General features: G+C 51.5%; 2 protein-coding genes and 1 non-coding gene across 3 annotated transcripts; 2 read left to right on the forward strand and 1 right to left on the reverse strand.

Annotated features, from left to right (window-relative positions):
- The first annotated feature begins 3,279 nt into the window (after window positions 1–3,279).
- LOC117862898 (sugar transport protein MST1) lies at window positions 3,280–9,114 on the forward strand. Its single transcript, XM_034746449.2, has 2 exons — window positions 3,280–3,840; window positions 7,827–9,114. Exons 1-2 carry the CDS (start codon window positions 3,382–3,384, stop codon window positions 8,901–8,903), a joined length of 1,536 nt encoding a protein of 511 aa, XP_034602340.1. The 5' UTR covers window positions 3,280–3,381; the 3' UTR covers window positions 8,904–9,114.
- Window positions 9,115–9,160: 46 nt separating this feature from the next.
- TRNAR-ACG (transfer RNA arginine (anticodon ACG)) lies at window positions 9,161–9,233 on the forward strand. The gene has a single exon. It is a non-coding gene; the product is annotated as a tRNA-Arg (tRNA).
- Window positions 9,234–10,698: 1,465 nt separating this feature from the next.
- Window positions 10,699–14,270, reverse strand: LOC117865210 (uncharacterized). The gene is made up of 5 exons (XM_034749359.2): window positions 13,978–14,270; window positions 13,789–13,862; window positions 12,782–12,911; window positions 12,077–12,382; window positions 10,699–11,266 (listed from the first exon to the last, which is right to left on the reverse strand). Exons 1-5 carry the CDS (start codon window positions 14,101–14,103, stop codon window positions 10,997–10,999), a joined length of 906 nt encoding a protein of 301 aa, XP_034605250.1. The 5' UTR covers window positions 14,104–14,270; the 3' UTR covers window positions 10,699–10,996.
- Between the last annotated feature and the right edge of the window lie 715 nt (window positions 14,271–14,985).

Below are 14,985 nucleotides of genomic sequence, written 5' to 3' on the forward strand. Positions count from 1 at the left end.
CTCAGGGACAAATACCTAATGTTACTCGGCGCGCCTCCGCGACTACGCCAGTCCCCACCCTCGAGGCTGGGCGCCTAATTCTACTCAACGCGCCTCGGCGACCTTGCCAACCATCACTCTTGGGGGTTGAGCACCTAATTCTACTCAATGCGCCTCCGCGGCCCTGCCAGACATCACCCGCAGGGGCTGGGTGCCTAATTCTACTCGACGCACCTCTGCGGCCCTGCCAGACATCACCCTTGGGGGCTGGGTGCCTAATTCTACTTGGCGCACCTCCGCGGCTTTGCCAGACATCACCCTCGGGGGCTGGGCACCTAATTCTACTCGGCGTGCCTCCGCGGCTACGCCAGTCCCCACCCTTGAGGGTTGGGCACCTAATTCTACTCCGTGTGCCTCCGCAGTCCTGCCAGGCATCACTCTTGGGGGTTGGGCGCCTAATTCTACTTGGCGTCCCCCCAGCCCTGCTAGCCATCACTCTTGGAGGCTGGGCGTCTAATTCTACTCGGTGCGCCTCCGCGGCCCTGCCAGACATCACCCTCGGGGGCTGGGCACCTAATTCTACTCGGCGTGTCTTCCCGGCCCTACCAGCCATTATTCTCGGGGGCTGGGCGCCTAATTCTACTCGGCGTACCTTCGCGGCCCTGCCAGTCCTCACCCTCAATGGTTGGGCACCTAACTCTACTCAACCAACCTCTGCGGTACAACCAATCTTCATCCACGAGGACCAGTATCCCAGGTTCAAGAAAACACGCCTCTATGGCACCAAAAATACTAGAGATGGATATAAATGCATATTTTAGTCAGCTAAAACCAAATCCCCAACATTACATATTAGAAAAGACTGCGAACAGCTCTAGGATAGACGACATCCCAGGATAAGAGGCTACAACGCAGAAAAAGAGAAAAGCACAATGCAAGAAGGCTACACTTCACGCTTCCCTAAGCGGTGTCCTGGACAAAGTGCAAAATTCACGATGCACCTTCCTCACGAGGATTCTTCTAGCATCGTTACCTCCTAACTTCACCACAGAAACTACGAAGGGAAGGAGCACCTGGGTGCTCTTCACGAGAATTCTTCTAGCATCAGACCTTTGGGTGGATGCTATGCCTATCAAAAACTACGAGCGTCAAGCTTATCAGTCCTATTACTCGAGCCATGATTCTCCAGGATGAACGACAGGTCTATTTATAGCCGGACCGCCGGCTAGCTTCAAAGATTCTACAGTAACCCCGTGAAGGTGCACAGCAGAGCTCTCCATACTACTGTGACTCTACAGTACTCACGTGGTGTCCGACCTTATCTTCAAATACTGGTGCACAATATCCCCTGTGAAACCACTTCAACTGCGAAGAACACCCGTGAACAAGGACCTTTTTGTCGGTTACCTATCATTGCTTTAGTCCTTATCTCGAGAGATTTGGGCGCCTATTTCTCAGCGGCAGGCCTCCGTGGTTGCGCCTATCTCCTATGCTTAGGCACTGGGACCTACTTCAATAGACAACTTCATTTTTTGACCATTGGATCGATTATTCTAATCGCTTCAATGCTCGGGGGCTACTCCTACGGAGTGCATCTTGCGACGCCCTCCGTAACCATCGCTTTGACCTGCTCGATGCTAGCATCCATTACCTCGGCGGTCGTCTTCACTTTGCGCGTTGGCTCTACGCTCGCTCGGATTTTCTTCTTTTTGAGTACTGCACAACCTCTCCATCACCATGACGGCATCACAGCTTCAGCTGACCTAAATTCAAGCTTCACTGCGACGACCTTAAGTTCCTGTTCGCCAACACATCGCTCGGGGGCTTGAGGGATATAGGTACCCCACGGGTCCCCACCGACCAGGATACTGGCCGGACCTGACAAGTGGGCCCACCCGACCACGGAATGCCGGCCGAGTACATGAAATTACTTGGAGTACACGTCAAGGCAACTAGACTGTCCAAATCTACCCGGATATTGTGGGACGCGTATTGTAATCCGACTTAGATCACCTTCCATGTAATACCAAGTAGATTAGATTCAAACCGACTTGTACCTCTTGGTCGTCATACTATATAAGGCGGCCAAGGGCGCCTCCTAGGGGCAACAGACACCGGATCATCAGATCGAAACATTGAGCAATACGATCCACCAGCATACAGGGCGTAGGGTATTACTCTCCGAAGGTCTGAACGTGTCTAAAATCCCTGTGTCTCCTTCGTGTTCTCATGATCACCTTCGAGTTCTTGTTTCGCAATCGCCCTCACCTATAATCAACCACTTGGGTAACCCCCTCGTGGACTGCTGGACTTATAAATCCGACAGGGCCCACTGCCATGTCATGCAAAACCACCGTCAAAACTAGCGAGGGACAAAAATAAACGAATTAGATAGATGAGGGATGCCATATTTCCGGTTTTGCGGACGAGGGACAAGCCAGACTTCAGCGATGGATGAGGGACATCAAAAGAACTTTTTCCTTTTTGATAAACAAGAGTGAGAGGCCCACAAAGCTGTCTCAGCCCACAGGACCCAAGCCTCATCATCTTGTCTTGTTCTTGGGCCGCTCAGCTGCATGACGCACGCAATCGACGACGTTCCCCCAGTTCATTTTATCCATTGAGTTCCGGTGGCCCATCAGTAATCTACTGAATTTCTTACTCTGCCGTTTCCTTGAGGATATCCCCTATTATTTCTTTCTTTTTTTATTTTTTTAGGCGCAGCAACACCTGCCGGCACGCATGGTTTGACACCAAGGCTAAGGGTCTATTTGAACTGCAGCTTTTGAATTTTTTTGAAAAGTTGCTGCTGATTTTTTTTTCATATGTTTAGCTTTATAGGCTCAAAAAGCTACGAAAAGTTTGAAAAATTAAACCTTTTTAGCTTTCTATATAAACTCAGCTTTTCTGAACTTTTGGTTTTTCGGAAGCTACATAAAAAATTTACTGTTTGTTTCAACTTCTACTTTTCGTAGTGAGAAACTAAACTCAAACAAACAGCTCTAAGTCCCACGAGCGCGCCATCACACCACGAGTGCCAACCACAGGCCGACATCCATCGCCCCGGCCGCGCTGCTTAATTTTGTCGCTCCGAAAGTGGCCCCGACTGCAGGTGCTTGAGTGCTTCGTTCTGTTGCTCGACACGTCGCGGTCAGAGGGGTAGCGACGAGTTTCTCAGGCACAATTTTAAGGCTTGCTGGAGGATCGAATAATTTGGTGAGGTCGTGAGGAAATGAAGGCGCTCACCTAACGAAGGCTGACGTTGAAGCAGAACATGTCAGTTGTATAAGTACCGCAGCACCTGGCCACACTGCCCCAGTGCATCAGCCGAGCCGTTCCGTGACGACTGCTCGCAGTAGGTAAGCCTGCGCGTGACTGCGAGCGAGGCAGTGAGCTGCAGGCATGGCCGGGGGTGGGTTCGCCGTGGCCGGTGGCGCGTCGTCCGCCGACTATGGCGGCCGCGTGACCTTCTCCGTTGTCGTCACCTGCCTCATGGCGGCGTCCGGCGGCCTCATCTTCGGCTACGACATCGGCATCTCGGGGGGCGTCACGGCGATGGAGTCGTTCCTGTCCGCCTTCTTCCCGGGGGTGCTGCGCCGGATGGCCGCCGCGCGGCGGGACCAGTACTGCGTCTACGACAGCCATGCCCTCACGGCGTTCACCTCGTCGCTCTACCTGGCCGGGCTGGCCGCGTCGCTCGTCGCCAGCCGCGTCACCAGGGCGGTCGGGAGGCAGGCCGTCATGCTCGCCGGCGGCGCGCTCTTCTTCGCCGGCGCCGCCGTCAACGCCGCCGCGGTCAACATCGCCATGCTCATCGTTGGCCGCATGCTGCTCGGCTTCGGTATCGGCTTCACCAACCAGGTAAAGTTGGCACTCCGATTCATTTCTTTCATGTCAACAAGTAGTATATTACACATTTACACTAGTGATAGTTCAGCTTGCGGCAGCCAAATAATCTGTGGCTAATCAACCGATTTACGAGCACTTCAGTGTTACCAGTACATCTATCATCAGTAGACTAGAAACATTACAGGAAACAGTCATTTTCGAGTATTTCAGAACTTGCTTTTCTAATAAAAAAAGATTGGTACTTGGTTTGACATAGGCTGAACTGTGATCATCCTAGTACGAATTGGAGCCATGTTGGGTCCTACACAGAATTGTAATAAAATGTAAGATATATAAAACTAAAATTTAAGCAATCTTGAGATAGTGTAACTTAGCTTTTTGGCAGAGGATGCATAAACAATGACACAACCTCTGCGCCAAAAAAGGCTGCATTCTGTGTTGTGGTTGTGGATATATAGATAGATAAAGCTACAAAAGAGATAGATGATCAAAGTGGACTTTCTCTGATCTTGATGTGTCTTGTGGATATATAAATAGATTAGCAAATATACCTGTGCATTGCAATGGGGAGAAAAAAAATACAAACACGCCTTTATAACTCGATAAATAGTTAAACACGACTCAAAGCTTCGATGATAATTTAATTTATGATAGTCAATTATTCCTGTTAGATGTAGATGTGAAATTCTTAGCTTTTGCCGCAGAGAGGATTGGAGCATGTGTGCCTAATGAACTGCACAACCAAATGAACCCGATTCTAGTCGTAATGAATCGTCACTTTTTCCATAATTAACTCTCAAACCCCCACCCAATACATCTAATCGGTTTTTTAGGCTGGATAACTACGGTATATTGTAGTATTGTAGTATCTGAACGTACATACAAACACACACTACACCCACACATACTCCACACACATCCTATGCGCCTGCTAGACCTACAAACTATACACGCAATGTTCTTCCGGATATCGACGAAGTTGCACAGTGCCTGTTGGGGGGAAATATTAACGACCTCCTTATGCCTCTTTAAACAACAATCATAAAGGCCTAGGCCCACCTGTGGTAATAGCAATCTCCACCGACCCGGCAGGGGCAAGGAGCATCCCACTCCGCCTCGCCCGACCCAGGGCCTCGGGGTCGGACACGCCCGACCCCTCGCTGGTGAAACTCCGCCTCGCCCGACCCACGGTCCCAGGGTCGTATGCGCCCGACCCCTCGCCGCAAGGCTCCGCCTCGCCCGACCCCGGGCGTAGGGGGTCAGACTTATCCAGGCCCACAAGACAAGGGTCCGCCTCAGGCGCAGACCGGCAGACGAGGGCGCGGATCTCGTGGGCTCCCACCGATCTCGCCATAAATGCGCCGCGGCTCTAGCACGCAGAAAGGCGCTCGCGCTCCTCAACGTGACCCGCCACAAGTACCCATGCAGTACGCTGTAGCCACGACCGCACAGTCTACAGCGGCCGCAGCCTCCCCTGATTCGCCGTAGGGTACTCATTGCATGCGTTGCCCAGTGCAGGCCGCCCGTTCTCGCGCTCAGCCTATCCGGCGACACGGACGCGCCCCCAACGTGCACAGTTGCCACGGCCCGTGGAACACGAACGTCGTGTCCCTGTTGCCGGATAGGCTGAGCGCGAGAACGGGCGGCGCTCCCTCTTGCACTGGGCGACGCATGCAATGAGTACCCTACGACGAATCAGGGGAGGCCGCGGCCGCTGTAAACTGTGCGGTCGTGGCTACAGCGTACTGCACGGGTACTTATGGCGGGTCACGTTGAGGAGCGTGGGTGCCTTTCTGCGTGCCAGAGCCGCGATGCATTTATGGCAAGATCAGCGGGGGCCCATGAGATCCGCGCCCTCGTCCGCCAGTCTGCGCCCGAGGCGGACCCTTGTCTTGTGGGCTCGGATAAGTCCGACCCCCTACGCCCGGGGTCGGGCGAGGCGGAGCCTTGCGGCGAGTGGTCGGGCGCATCCGACCCTAGGACCGTGGGTCGGGTGAGGCGAAGTTTCGCCAGCGAGGGGTCGGGCGTGTCTGACCCCGGGACCCTAGGTCGGGCAAGGCGGAGTGGGATGCTCCTTGCCCATGCCGGGTCGGCGGAGAATTCTATTACCACAGGTGGGTCTGAGCCTTTATGATTGTTGTTTTAAGAGGTATAAGGAGGTCGTTAATATTTTCCCCCAACAGCTTCATAGGTGACGGGTACGTCACAGTTACCATTGTGGCTCCATGCATATGTTTAGGACCTGCAGAATTAAATTGGACCCTTTTCCTTTTTTTCTTTACCCGTAGTGAATTTTGTGGGTCCAGCACTAACTCAAATTCTAGCCCATGCTGACCTAGCAGCCCTTAAAAAAATAAAAGGACCAAAGAAAAAAAGCACATCAGGCTACTATTTCCCTTCGACCCGGCAACCCAAGAACAAATTTGTCCTCCCAAAGAAAATCACTAGGCAGCCGCAAAACACATCTATTCTCACTCACAAACCTTATCTTATCCTCCCCAAGCAAATCAGAAGGTAGCCACATGTGCATTTATCTAGGCCAACGATGAGCGCTCGATGGCCAGGCTGCAGATCCTCACTAGCAAGCGCGCATCTTGGTGGTGTCAACGACCCACTCAGCAGCCTGGCGGAGGCGGTGCTCGGGCTCTCTCTCCCGATGGGCATCAGGGGATGGAGGCAATGAGCTCATTGAACACGGAGTTCTTGCCTCCATTGAGTAGGTGGCCGTCCATTGAGCAGGTGGCCGACGCACCTCCACAACGGACGGCTGGACGGGGCGCGCGGGCGAGCCCTGCTTACCCGGCGGCTCATGGTGGCGGATGATGCGGCTAGGCGGGAAGCGCGGGGGCGGAGCCGACGAGGCCGAGGTGGCAGCGGTGGTAGATGATGCGGTGCGCAGGCTCGATGGACGCAGAAGCGGAGGCGAGCACGTCGAGGTGTGTGGCGCTGGCGGCGCCACAGGCAAGGCCAAGGTGGCAGGCTATTGGTGTTCTCCTTGCCCAAGAGTATTGCCGTGGGCGGCTGCTGCAACACGCGCAAGCGCCGGATGACCTCGTGGACTGCATGTTGATTATAAAAAAGCTGAGGAATTTTTTTTGCAAAACAACCATAACGGTTGGAAGAAACAATCGCGCTTTAATATTAGATAGAGATAAAGCTACAAACCTACGCACGCAACCCTCAAGCCATACCTACCTTATCGTGCATCCCCAAATGTTATGTACTGCTTCCATCCTAATTTCGCAATTGGAAACTGAAATTGTTGTTGCAAGTAGCAGTACAACTTAGCGTTCTTCTTGATAGGAACTCCAATAGAAAGCTGAAATTGTTGTTGCAGGAAAATTGTATAAAATTGCCTTCATTGTGGTTTTGAAAAGGTGTCTATTTTTTTTTCAACTGAACTGATTTTTTTTAAAGAAAGAGGTATGGTCTGCGTACTCCGTGACAACTGAACTGATGCGAACATAGTATTTTGTTTCACTGAGGTTAAGTGTTTGGTAGCACGACGGATACTCCTAGGTAAAATTCCCACAGAAGACATGGAGTGATAACTGATAAGTGCTGTCCACCAAGGGGAGTAGTTGGCCGTGGCCAAATTAAAGCGTAACAGTAACCACGCGAAGATCGGAAGGGTTGTTGCGACGTGCCGTCCTGCTTTGTTTGCTCGCTGTCCCTCGAGAGAAAGAGGTAGCTAGGGCTAGTGGCTGGTTTTGAGCCAGCCCATCGATCTCAAGCCCCGGCTGACTGAATAGTGGATGCCTAGTCGCGTCATCTAGATCGATAGCTGCAACGCTCGTGCACGCATCCGGCTTTCTTGGAGTAGTTGGCTGTCCTTTCTATCACTCTCTAACCTCTTGGACTCAACTTTAATCAACACCTGTCATTAAGTTACCTTTTGCAAGTAGACTGATTATTGTCTATCACGATGATACGTACGTGCGTGACAACGTTGGATGCACGAGCTCATGACGTGACGTGATGTTGCATGGCAATGGCAGGCGGCGCCGGTGTACCTGGCGGAGACGGCGCCGCCCAAGTGGCGTGGCGCCTTCACGACGGGGTTCCAGCTCTTCCTCAGCATCGGCAACCTGGCGGCGAACCTCGTCAACTACGGCACCTCGCGCATCCCCACGTGGGGGTGGCGCCTCTCGCTCGGCCTGGCCGCGGCGCCCGCCGCCGTCATCCTCGCCGGGGCGCTGCTCATCCCGGACACCCCCAGCAGCCTCATCGTCCGCGGCCGCGTGGAGGAGGCCCGCGCCGCGCTCCGCCGCGTCAGGGGCCCCAAGGCCGACGTGGACCCCGAGCTCGAGGACGTGGCCCGCGCCGTCGCGGCGGCGCGCGCCCACGAGGACGGCGCGTTCCGGAGGATCCTCCGGCGGGAGCACCGGCCCCACCTGGCGATGGCCGTGGCGATTCCGCTCTTCCAGCAGCTAACGGGGGTCATCGTCATCGCCTTCTTCTCCCCCGTGCTGTTCCAGACGGCCGGGTTTGGCAGCAACGGCGCGCTGATGGGCGCCGTCATCCTCGGCGCCGTGAACCTCGGCTCCACGCTCGTGTCCACCGTCACCGTCGACCGGTACGGCCGCAGGCCGCTGTTCCTGACCGGCGGGTTCGTCATGATCATCTGCCAGGTCGCGGTGGCGTGGATCATGGGCTCGCAGATCGGCGGGGACGGCGGGTCCGTGATGGCGAGGCCGTACTCGCTCGCGGTGCTGGCGCTGACGTGCGTGTTCTCGGCGTCGTTCGGGTGGTCGTGGGGCCCGCTGACGTGGGTGATCCCCGGCGAGATATTCCCCGTGGAGATCCGGTCGGCGGGACAGGGCATCAGCGTGGCCGTCAACCTCGGCGCCACGTTCCTGCTCACGCAGACGTTCCTCTCCATGCTGTGCGCGCTCAAGTACGCCACCTTCATCTACTACGCGGCCTGGGTCGCCGTCATGACCACCTTCGTGGTGGCGTTCCTGCCGGAGACCAAGGGGGTGCCGCTCGAGGGCATGGGCGCCGTCTGGGAGCGCCACTGGTACTGGGGACGGTTCGTGCAGCCGCCGGTGAAGGTTGCTGACGAGGAACCCTGATGAACTGATGGTGGCCGCTTGCCTACTTCGTTTGTGGCGGCGTCAAACTTCCTCGGACGTTTCCATTAGTTAATCGCTTTATGTTTGTCTGTTGTGTTCGTCATCCGAGGAAGACTTGTGCGAGTAAAAACGAAATCAGTGCTCACTCATGCCTGTGCCTTTTGTAATACGTCATGCAAGATTGAATAACAGGATTAGTGTTGTTGATCAACGTAATTAAAATATTAAAATAATTTTACCTTTCCTATAACAGCAACGACTCCGTGGCCCAATGGATAAGGCGCTGGTCTACGGAACCAGAGATTCTGGGTTCGATCCCCAGCGGAGTCGGTTCTGCTTTCCTTTTTGGACCTTAGCTGGAACTTACAAATGCGCCAGAATGATTACTCCCTCCACCTATTTACTTTGTCCATCCCACCCCCTAACTTCTATATTAGCTCAATTTAATACCTTCACCTATTAATATTGGATCAAATTACCCCCTAAGAAGGATTTCCATCATAATTTGCTTATGTGACATGATTTTGATCGAGTCGATTCATGAGACCAAACAAAACAATCTGACATGGACAAGCGAGGCCATCGAGCCAAAAAAACGAGCCGAGCTGCATGTCTCCAAACGAAATACGCACTGACGCATGTGCTGCTACCGTATGTTTTAGACAGAGGCGCACTAGTGCAGCCAACCATTGTCGTAGCCGGAGCTCGCCGCCGCTGCCAAGGTCGACACCGAGCACCTCATCATTTCCATCCTCAAACAACCCCAGCGTCAGCCGCGTCATGCGTGAGACCAGCTTCTCTAGCTCCCAAGTCAAGCCAAATGTTTAGAAGGCCATCTCGTCGCCAGAACATCATCCAAAAAAGATGCCCAACCACGTGGTGACAAGCTCTCCACTAGGTTCCAGTCATGCGAGGCGCCCCAACGCAGCCAATGGCACCATGCGCGTGCTGGACTGCAAGGCGAGCGGGAGCAAGCGGTGCGTGGTTGTTGTCGGCGAGAGCGCCGCCGCCGCAGAGGTGGTGGTGAAGGTGGTGACGGATAGGGTGAGCAAAGCAGGCTAGCTTCAGCAGCGGCATGAGCGGCTCAAGGATCGCCAGTTTGTGCCCCTCCTGACGGCGTCGTTCCAGAGGATATCAAAGGACGAGGTGGAGGCCTTGGCCGGCGACCTCCGCGTGCTCGTGTGGCAGGGCTGCGCTATCGGGAAGGGCGTCGCGGTCGTCCAGGTGGCTATAGTTTAGGGCAAGGCTGATAGATCGGCTCAATTTGATGACTCAGCTCTTGCAGTCCACATCAGATTGCTTAGTTGGCCTCATTCGTGAATTGACTCAGTCGTAACAATGTCACATAGGCAAATTATGATGGAAATATTGCTTAGGGGGTAATTTGATCCAGAATTAATAGGTGAAGAGAAATTATGATGGAAATATTGCTTAGGGGGTAATAACAATGTCACATAGGCAAATTATGATGGAAATATTGCTAGGGGGTAATTTGATCCAGAATTAATAGGTGAAGAGGTTAAATTGAGCCAACGTATAGGTTAAGAGGTGAGGTGGACAAAGTAAATAGGTGGAGGGAGTAAAATGATCTTTTTCCTTTATTAAAATCAACTGGAATGTTTTACTTTTAGAGGCAACGTACTTACAGAAAACAACTCCCAATATTAATCTTCATTTTCAGATCTCGATGTTTGAGTGCAAATATCAGAACGCACAGCTGACGTTTGCACAGATTTGCATCTGTTACTAGCACAAGCAATAATCTACGCATCCAATGATGCAATAAGAACAGAAATGAGTCCAAAATACTTATTTCACAAGTTCTCAGTGCGGAGAGACTAATACATAATGAGTAGCACAAACCAAAGATGAGATCACACACAGGCGTATCAGATACGAGCCAAGTGACCGAGTCAGATTCTGCTGACTCTACATTATATTAGACTAAAGATACTCATCGTAAATTAAGATCCCCAAAGCATGCATGATTCAAGGACCAGTCCTGAGATTCGAGCAAGGTCAAGAAATGCAGACACTGTGCGCTTCAGTGAGGAGGAAAGCTAGCCAGTCCGGATTCAAGCAGCCGATAACAATTAGATCAGTGCGATGCTGCTCTCACCACCAGGGGGCTTTCGGACACCACCAAGGTATTCTCGAGGAGCGGGCGTCCCATCAGCGAAGATGTCACTGCCACTCATCTCCTTCAGCTTCGCGGAGCTAAGAGACTTCTCGGCCGAGGCAGGGGCTTCCTCCTTGAATATGTTGTTGCCTGTCAGCTCCTGGAACTTCTGATTGTGGATTTTCTTTGCTGTCTTCACTACAGGCTCTTCACTGAATGAGATGTTGCTTGGTCCTCCAGCAGGCTGCAAAAGCCATTCGGTTGACATAGACTCAGAGGGTAATATGTTCATGCTAAAATGATGAAAAGCAGCTAGCTTTTGTTCAAAGGGATTAATACAAGTGGTTTTCCAAGAATATCAAATCATAAGAGGGCAATATCAAGTAAACATGAGAGATTGTTGTAGCGCTGCTGTTAGCCTAGCTAGCGTATTTCATGTGAAAGGCTTGCAAACACATTTGTTGTGATGTAAACACAGCAGAAACTCCAAAATTTCCCTTTTCTATTATCCTATATAATGATAGTACAAATAACCAGTAAGCATATCAAATCAGCATGGTATCAAGCTTAAGGAAGATTCAAGCAACAGTCTAAAAGCTCATCTCCCAATTGTCAGTTGGTCAGACATTTCATCATAGAAAGATTTGTTTGTTAGTATAAAAAGCAACAGCATGTAATAATGATCTAAAATAGTATTGAGGAAGTGGGTATGTAAACCACGGTACCACACTCACACAAGTACATCAAATAGGGATCACTAGTGTTGCAGTACAGAATTAGGCACGTGCATAGTGGAGTTTTTAGATGAAGGAAAAATTGAATTAAAATAGTTAGCGACTCAAACGATTGCATCAATCGAACAATGTTGTTCATATAAAACCATATAAAGAACTGTGCAAAATGGAATGCTACATTGTCCATGTTCAGTCATGTATAAACCATATAAAGTTGGAGCTGATATCTGTTTCCATAAAATATTTCGAGATAATTTTCTGTAATAGGTCAAATGTATGTCACAACATCAACAGGAAGGTCATCTTTTAATGCCACTTACATTAGATACTTTAACCGATGTGTGGACGCTTCGCTGTGGAAGTGAAAAGTCCACATTTCCTTGTAGCTCCATGTTACGAGCAGCCAATGGCCTGGCAGGAATCTCAGGAGGCGGACCAAAGATGTCACTCCCACTAAGCTCTTTGGTCTTGGCTTCAGAAAGCTGCTTATTGGTTTTAGAATCAGCATCTTCCAGAGTACCACTAAGCTCTCGCTGCTTAGCCACCTCAGGTATCGATGATGGCTTCTTTGGTGAAAGACTTCCATCAGCACTAAATGAGATCTGGCTTATTCCAGTCACAGTTTGCTGTCATGAAAAGGTCAATCACATAGTAAGAAGGCAATATTTCTGTGAGTTAGAGTCAACCAATGCAAGATTATTAGAGAAACATAAGCTACAGCCAGACATGAAAAGTTATAAGCACAAAAGTTAATAAAATGAGAAATATGAGCTCTAGCAGATGCATTTCCTTTGAACTATCAATTACAGTAACTTTCCTGAACAGAAATGGAATAACTCGTGCCTCAGATTAGCATTCTGTCCGCATAAACATATAATAGGAATCAGGATGATTCACCACAAAAATACTTTTTTAATAGTTTTTTTTTGAAAAGTAAGACCACAATAATACTACCTGGTACATCCTCAATAATACTAAGAAGGGGACAAGAGGTTTGGTTGGAAGGATTTGAAAAAGATTACTACCTGGTACATCCTCAAGGAAGTTTTGTTAGCAGATTTTGAATCCTCTGAATCACCATTTTCACCCTTTTCAGCAAAGATGCCACTCCCACTCATTTCTTTCAACTTCGAACCAGAACAAAATTTCCTTTCACTACAATAGGCCAACAGGAAGGTTAGTGTTCATTGTTCAATATATTTTATCGCTGAAGAAGTGACAGAGATAAATTGGAAGCAATGCTGAAAGAGACAAAAACTAGAATATCCCCTGCTGTTTGGCTAGCATCTTCCTTCATCCACGGCAAGCACTCCATCACAGAATTATCAGGTACATATTTTCATGTAAAACATAAATTTCCTAAAATAAATGAAAGATGCAAAAGGTTCATCCCAGTTGCCCGAAAATTTTGCAACAGACTACAAAGTAAAACAAATTGCTGATACTTTCAGAAGTACCAGAAAAGATATCATACCAAACAGGTAGTGACACAACTACGGTATCACATCTCTAGAAGCATTCAAATTAGAAGCGGACGCTTGCATTCCGCGTCACTGAAATCGCTTTCAGTCAGTGCTTAAAACTTGTACTGTAGCACCACCTACAATCCCCTACTGATACAAGGAATTTGGACAGTAGCTGCATCACACGCTTGCACCGTACCCCACGCACACACGGTCCATTCCTTGGCCTCAACCAACCGCCTGCAAGCGACTGCTCTCCAGCTACCAACATACCATGGGAAGGCGTCGCAACGCAAGCATTAAAACACGCTGCCGTCACTTCTCGCTGAAGGCTAAACCCCATTCTCACAAAGCGCTTCTCGCTAAAACCCGAGCAACCCAGTTCGGGTTGCTGATTGCTGGGCTTGAAACATCGATCGGGTCGACCAGAGCACGCGCATCCGAACAGAGCAAGCGCCGCACGTCGCTAGATCGGATCGGGGTCAGAGTAAGCAAGCCGGAAACGGAGCAAACGACACAGATCGAGCGGATCAGGGCCGAATGCGGGGAGGGGAACCCCCAGATCTCACCTCTTGCTCAGATCCTCGGCCTCCTGCTCGCTCACCGGTGCGCCGAACATCGCCGGCGTGATCCCCGCGGCCGGCTGCGCAGAAAACACCACGACCCACACACAAAGTCAGCCGCGTCGCGGGCAGGAACGCAGATGTAGCAAACCAGCACACCAACGCGGCGGCATCGGGTAGGCGACAGCAACGAACCTTGAGGCTGGGGCGGGAGGAGGCGGCGGGCGAGGCCCCGGCGGGCGCGTCGGGGCCCGTGGCCGACCAGGTGAGCAGGTCGGCCGTGGAGGTGTGCGGCTTCCGCACCGGCACCGCCCTCTCCATTGCCCCTCCTTCCTTCCTTCCTTCCTACGGAGCGGCCGCGGCGGGAGCCGGGAGGTGACGGCTTGAGGGATGCTTTCGCTCGGCACTTGCGCCTGCCCCTGCTCAGCTCGGCAGGCACGCACGCGCTCCCCTGCGATTTCTTCGCGGAGCGGAATGGCAGTGACAGGCTGACGCCCCGGTTTCGAAAAGATTTGCCGGTGCCACCGCTGCTGCGGCTGGTTCGTACACCACGCGCTGTCCCGCCCCGGTCACGTGAGGGTAAGGCTGACATGTGGGGTCGGGAGATGCTGGAGCCACCTGTCGGTGGGTTGTAGGGGCAGGTTCGATTCGGCTGGGGAGGCGTTGGGTCTTGGTACGGGGGCCCCGGGGGGAGCAGCGGATCCTGGATCCGTGTATTCAAAGGTGTTTGCCTTTGTTTGGGGGTACGTGGTGGATGATGAGTGGGACCGTGTTGCACGGACAGGTTGGGATATTATTGTAGAGGATCCTGATTGGGCGGCGGGGTGCCGGTGGGCTCGTGGGCCGTCGCTTCGGCCGCCGCAGGTAGAGCAGGCTCGCAAATCGCTGTTTCGTCAGTGGGCTGTTTCGCGTGCTTGCTATTTTGAGGGTGGGTCATTTTGCTCTGATTAGTCTTGGTTCAACTACAGAATCAGCATCATATATAGTCTGCATCATTGGACCTTTTGGAATATTTGCATCTTCTGATTGCGAATGGTTAGGAGCGTCATAGCAATACATACACGTAAACAGAGGAATTTGCTAACAATTACATAGAAAATGAACGTGGTGATATTTTAATTCTGTTACAAACTTGGCGATGGTCGTTGGCAGACAACTGACCAACCAAAGCTAATCTATGAAGAGCCAGATCATATGGAGAAC

The sequence above is a fragment of the Setaria viridis genome, chromosome 7 (genome assembly GCF_005286985.2).
Source record: "Setaria viridis chromosome 7, Setaria_viridis_v4.0, whole genome shotgun sequence".
Classification (NCBI taxonomy): domain Eukaryota; kingdom Viridiplantae; phylum Streptophyta; class Magnoliopsida; order Poales; family Poaceae; genus Setaria; species Setaria viridis.